The 5,867-nt window shown below is 68.1% G+C and overlaps 3 protein-coding genes across 3 annotated transcripts; 1 reads left to right on the top strand and 2 right to left on the bottom strand.

The window, feature by feature from the left end:
- Positions 1-38: 38 nt before the first annotated feature.
- On the bottom strand, positions 39-832 carry EMIHUDRAFT_200466 (hypothetical protein; the record flags this gene model as incomplete). The annotated part of the gene is made up of 3 exons (XM_005790426.1): positions 39-236; positions 420-456; positions 627-832. 3 exons carry the CDS (start codon positions 830-832, stop codon positions 39-41), a joined length of 441 nt encoding a protein of 146 aa, XP_005790483.1.
- Positions 833-1,621: 789 nt separating this feature from the next.
- EMIHUDRAFT_448969 (hypothetical protein) lies at positions 1,622-2,957 on the bottom strand (the record flags this gene model as incomplete). Its single annotated transcript, XM_005790425.1, has 4 exons — positions 1,622-1,789; positions 1,861-2,023; positions 2,426-2,625; positions 2,762-2,957. The coding sequence occupies 3 exons, from the start codon at positions 2,955-2,957 to the stop codon at positions 1,949-1,951; spliced, it is 471 nt and encodes a 156-aa protein (XP_005790482.1). The 3' UTR covers positions 1,622-1,789; positions 1,861-1,948.
- Positions 2,958-3,995: 1,038 nt separating this feature from the next.
- EMIHUDRAFT_97946 (hypothetical protein) lies at positions 3,996-4,722 on the top strand (the record flags this gene model as incomplete). Its single annotated transcript, XM_005790424.1, has 4 exons — positions 3,996-4,177; positions 4,262-4,400; positions 4,522-4,586; positions 4,659-4,722. The coding sequence occupies 4 exons, from the start codon at positions 3,996-3,998 to the stop codon at positions 4,720-4,722; spliced, it is 450 nt and encodes a 149-aa protein (XP_005790481.1).
- Positions 4,723-5,867: the final 1,145 nt, after the last annotated feature.

Here is a 5,867-nt window from a genome sequence, read left to right as displayed (position 1 = left end):
GAGGGGCCGTATAAACGGTGCCGCAGCGGCCCGGGACACTAACAGTGAGTTGCTGCCACTCGCCCGGCCTCCTCCCCCTCGGGGTCGCCCGGAAAGTGGGCTTGCGCACCGGCGCCCCCCCCAGCACGCCGACCCGAGGTGTACCCTCCGGCCACCTGGGAGGGGCGCTCCCTCCATTTTTGGCCCATTGGCTTCACCATGATGGATACGGAGGTGGCCAGCCCTTGGTTGTGCACCTGCGGCGCGAAGAGGAGGTGATCTCGGCGGACGACGGCCATGCCGAGAGCGGGCGCAGCGCGGAAGAGGGTGCGCAGCGCGTCGCGGCCGCGCGCTTGGGAGCCGGGGGGATGGCCGGAGGGGGTGGGACGCCTGCCATGTCCTCGAAGCTCCCATCCGCATACGCAAGCCGAGCCGCGAACAGTGACAAACGAACGCAACCTGCCCCCTCGCTGGTTTCTCATCGTGTAGAGCCGGGGGGTTTTCTATAGATGGGGCCTTTTGCACTTTGCGATGCCGCGTGGGGGGCTCCACCTGCCCGTGTCCGGGAGGAGATATGCGATGGTTGCCCCCCCTCTTGCCCCACACCACATTTGTGTTGTGGAGAAATTTACCGGACCTTACCTCACGGCATCGTGCGATAGAGCATGAAGAACCACGGCCGCTCCAGCCTGAGCCCTCCCGCCGCATCATACGCTTCGGCCGGGCAGGCCAGCGGCACCTCGGGCTTGGCGCCGCCGTCGGCGGGCGTCCGCATCAGCCACTGCAGCGCCTGCTGCGCCTGCGTATAGTCGAGTGCGCCCTCGCCGCGCGCGTCGAAGGCGGAGAACAGCATCTCGGCGTACGCCTCGTTGAAGCGGCCGGCGTCAAAGTAGCGGGCCGGGTAGAAGAGGTCGCCAATGCTGAGGGCGTCAAAGAGGGACGAGAGGCGATCGCGCGCGTCGCCGGCCAGCCGCGGCGCCCCCGCCGCCCCCCCCTCCCCCTCCTCGCCGCCCGACGTCGCCTCTCCCTCCGCCTCCTCCCCGCCCGCCGCCCACGCATCGGCATCCGTATCCACGGGCCGGGCCGCCGCCCCTCCGGCAGCCGCGCCTCTGGCCGACAGCCTCGCGCCGAACTCGTCGGCAAGGCCTCGCTCCAGCTCACCCCACGCCACCCGCCCGTCGCCGTCAGCGTCGATCCGCAGAAACGCCGCCCGCACCCGAGCTGGCGGGCCAGGCCTCCGCGCTACCGCCCCCCCAAGCGCAACCGCCCCCCCAAACGCAACCGCCGTCGCCGTCGCTGCTGCCATTGCCGTCGCTGCCGTCGCCGTCGCTGCCGCCGTCGCCGCCGTCACCGCCTCCGTCGCTGTTGCCGCCACCGCCTCCGCCGCCTCCCCCGTCGTCGCCTCCGCCTCCGCCTCCGCCGCCGCCGTCGGCAGCGGCGGCGGTGGCGGGAGCAGCGCGGCGACCGGCGTCGCCACCGCCACCGGCACTGTGCAATCGCGCCCGATCGTGCTCGCCAGCGCTGCCGCCGCCGCCGCCTGCGCCGCCGCCGCCTCCCGCGCCGCCGCCTCGACCGCCGCGCGCGCCGCGTTGGAGCGCTCCGCCATCTTGGCCTCGACAAACTCCCCTACCGACACCGCGCCGCACACCGCGCCGCACACCGCGCCGCCTGCCCCGCCCGCAGCGCCGGGCGGCATGCTGGCGCGGCCTAGCGCGAGGCGCGGCGTGGCGCGAAGGAAGTAGGGCGCGGAGAGACGCAGGCCGCTGCCCTGCGCTGCGACCTTGTGCGGCAGCGGCCGGATGCCCCGCACCTGGGTGGGTCCGGGTCCTGTGGGGTAGGGAGGGTGGATTCGGGTACCGTGGGGTAGGGGATGCTCCGCACCAGCGCGGCGAGGGACGAGCCGGCGAAGAGAAGCGCCTCGTCCGCATGGAACCTTCTCGGAACCTTCTCGGAACCTTCTCGGAACCTTCTAGGCGAAGAGAAGCGCCTCGTCCGCCGCCATCGACTCCTCGATCGCCTCGAAACGGCCGCAGGGCAGCTGGACCTGGCAGGCCGAGATCTGGCTGAGAGATGGCCGAGAGAACGCTTCGGCACGGCCGAGACTGCAGGGCAGCTGGACCTGCAGGCCGGCGGCTGTTGCGCGCGGCGCCACCGTCACCAGCCCGAGGTCTTCGTGCGGAGGAAAGTCGACGCCGGCGCTGTACCGGTGCACGCGAAGCATCGAGGCGCTGTACGACCGATCGCAGACTCCCAGCCCGTCGCCCTCGCCGCCGCCCTCGCCGCCGCCCTCGCCGCCGCCCTCGCCGCCGCCGCTGCCACGTTCGCCGCTTCCACCGCTGCTGCCACCTCCGCCGCCACCACCTCGGCGGGCGCTGCCACCGCCGCCGCCGCTGCCAGTGTCCTCGCCGCCGCCGCCGCCGCCGCCAAGCAGCGCCTCGTCTCTGACAAGCTGAGCCAGCGCTGCCCCGCCCTCGCCGCCCTCGCCGCCCTCCGCCGCTAGCTCCTCCAGGACCGCCACGGCGACTGCGTGACACGCCTCAGCGCACTCAGCGACCGCTTGCAGGGCTGCCGCCGCCGGGCCGTCCGCTTTGGCCAGCGCGGCGGCGGCGCAGGCGGCACGCGGGTGCAGCTCGAGGAACTCGCGGCCTCGTTCGCGAGAGTAGCCGCACCGCCGGTCGTGAGCAGACCGGTCGCGAGGAGGAATGTGGGTGCTGCGAGACGCCTGAGGGCATCCGTCCCACTGCTGCGTGGGTGGTCCCGCGGGCGGCGGAAAAGGCGGCACCGGGTGCCTCCGGGTCGTCAAAGAAGGCGGCACAGCGCTCATACATGGCCGATGCGAGGTCGGTGGACTTGAGGCGGACGCGTACAAAGCCATCGGCGCGGAGAGAGGCGGCCGCGCGAGCGGCGAAGCCTGGCGCGGCCGCCTCGAGCACAGCAGGCGCCTCGACCGGATCGCTCGCCGGATCGCTCGCTGCCATCGCTGCAAGAACTGCCCGGATGGGTTGGCCGCCCGTCATTGCCCGGCGCTGCTCGCAGCGCTCTGGGTGGTAGTGGCGGCGCTCCAAGAAAGTGCTCTTCGGAGGAGGTTCCTCCTTTCCGCTCCCCCCCCGCAAGGCGCGAGACACACACATGGGGGGAGACTACCCGCGGCCTAGAAGGCCCGCGCGCAGGGGGGTGGGACATTGAGATGAGGGTGCACGGCGAACCAGTTTAGACCATGTTTAGACCCAGTTTAGACCACCGCTGAACATGAACCAGATTGTCCTGTTTACGATAAACTGGGTCTAAACAGGGGTCGGCCTGGGTGGGGGACCCTATTACACATACCAGGTTCAGACCCGGTTTAGGGCGCCCCTGGGCAGCTCCGCCGCCGCGGCCGCGCTGGCTGCGGAAGCGGCAGCGTACAGCCGCCATCCTCTGCCTCGGGCCGGACAGCACACCGGGCACACTTGCACCGCGCAACAACAGCCTCGCCGGTCAGGCGCACGGTGTCGTCGGGCAGCGTGATGATCTCGTCCATGCCGTCGACGTCGAAGTGCATCAGCAGCCGGTCGCAAAGGTGCGCTCGCTAGTAGATAGAAGTGGTGTTGGGTCGAGCAGTGGTACTCACTGCCCCTCACCAAATGCTTCCAGGCGCTGTTCCTGGCCTCACTCCCGACGTACCGCGCGAAAGATGAGGGGACGCGCGGCGGCTTCTGCAAGCAGATCTTCGACACGGCGAAGCTGTCGGAAGAGTCCCTCGACGCGGCCGCATGGACCCTCGAGACGGTCAAGATTGCCATGCACAACCTCGACCGGGGGCAGACCACCGACCGGCGGGGGGGTCCCCACGAAGTAGGGGGGGTCGGTACAAAATGACGCTCATATTAGGAGTGGGTTACACTACAGATAAATTTCTACGTGAGTGTGCTGAGAGACAGGCTTGCGTGTGTGAGTACACACACACAGGCTTGCTAAGAATTCTACGTACCCGGGTACACGGGTACACCATACGCCGCTCCTGGCCGCTTTTGCCGATGTCGAAACGCAAAACACCCACGTCGTCCTCCGAGCCGACGCTCACCTTGATATCCGAGCAGCGTCCCCTCGCCGAGCAGCGTCGGCTCGACGGGACGATCGGCCGCGTGCGCGTGACCATCGAGCTGCTCGACGACACGCTGCTGACAGGGTGGCTTGAAGAGGCCGACGGGCAAATGAAGTGCGCCCGCCCACCGCCGCACCCCACCGCCGTTCGTGCAGTCCTCACTAGCTCTCACAACACGCGCGCCCGCGCCGCGCCCAGCGTCTTGCTGTCTGCTGTCGATGCGTGGCCGGCGGCGGGCGACAGCGGGCAGCACAAGGCACTGCGTGTGCGAGGGCAGGACATTCGCTGCCTCCGCCTGCCGCCGCACATCGACGCCGAGCAGACCATGCGCGCGAGGGTGCGCCGCCGCCACACGCCGCGCGGAACACGCACTCTCTTCGCCTCGGGATTGCAGTCGCCGGTTCGTTCGTGCGTCTCTTTGAGAGCCCTCACGCCTGGCCCGCCCCCTCGAACTGCAGCTCCGGGCCATCGACCAAGCCGCGCGCACCTTCAGCCAGCGTAAGCCCAAGGCTGCGTCTGCGCGGTCAGCCGCGGCCCGTCCGGGAGGCCTGCGCGATCCGGCCCAATCCGAGACCCCCGACGCTGCTGCCGGTAGGCCAACCAACTTGCCGCCGCTTGTCGGCTCAATCGTCACCGAGGCGGACGCGGACCTGGGGTAGGCCCCCCCGTCGCGGCGTATTTACCGAGTTCACCCTTGTAATCTCGCCACCCCCTCGTGGCCGTGGTCTAGGGGCGGCGGGCCCGCGGGCCGGGATTGCGTTGCATATCTCATGCGCCGGCGCTCTCTATGTATTTTTTCGCTGGTGCGTCCAGAGAGAGAGAGAGAGAGATTTTTGAAATCCAAAAAGAAATCACGCCTCTCACAGTGATTTGGGCTCCGCAGCTTGTCAACCCTCAGCCGAAGCTGGGGGGCCGGTCGCGCCCGTACACGCTGCAGTATAGGCTGTAGCCCTCTAGGGCCGCGCCCGCCGGCGGAAAGAGCTCCCCGCTCTTCTCTTTTCTTGCGGGCATCCTCCAAGTCCATCCATGAAAAAAGTGCGTGTGTGGTGTGTGTGCGGATACTGATAGTGATTTGTGTGCGCGTGGGGTGTGCACTGACTGCCCAGCACATAATTTAGGGAAGGCGGCGGCGGCGACACGGACGCGGAGAAATAAATACATAAAAACGGACACCTCTACTGTGAGATGGGTAAAAAGGAACAGGTCCCCGCCCGTGCGATCTTTGTGCAGGGTTCTTTGTGGGGGTGGTCGGCGACTAGCCGGGGTCGTCCTCCCGATAGGGGACTAGCACTAGCCGTCTTCCACATGGTCCCTCGGGTTCCTGCTGCTCCTAATCTCTTCGTACATCCTCCTGCTGATCTCCGCAAAGTCCTGCTCCCTCCCTCGTCTCGCCCTGCGCGTCTGCTCCGTCTCACCGTCGTCTGCCCTGCGTCGTCTGGAATTCGTCGTCTGGCGACTGGTCCTCCATAGTCGGTTGAGGTCGCCGCCCTCCTCGTGCCTCTTCCCAACGTTCCCTCGGCGGCCGATGCCGTCTGCTCCGGCTCCCCCGTCCCCGGGTCTGCCCTGCTCTCGTCTGTTTTGTCATCACCGGTGTCCGTCCTCTTCTTTCGCCTCTTCTTGTATACTTTCGGACGCGGAGCACTTGGAGCACTTGGAGTGCAGTCGGCAACCGCACATCCAGGGCCGGGGGGCTAAGAAGCCAGGAGGAAAAAGAAAAGTTATGGACTTCTCGTTCGCTTGCCTTTTTCAGTGTATGTAGCTCTTACGTACATTCCCGGAGGAGGACTGCTGACGGGGTTTGCGA

The sequence above is a fragment of the Emiliania huxleyi genome, assembly GCF_000372725.1.
Source record: "Emiliania huxleyi CCMP1516 chromosome Unknown EMIHUscaffold_12, whole genome shotgun sequence".
NCBI lineage: Eukaryota > Haptophyta > Isochrysidales > Noelaerhabdaceae > Emiliania > Emiliania huxleyi.
This window is presented reverse-complemented; position numbering and strand designations above follow the sequence as displayed.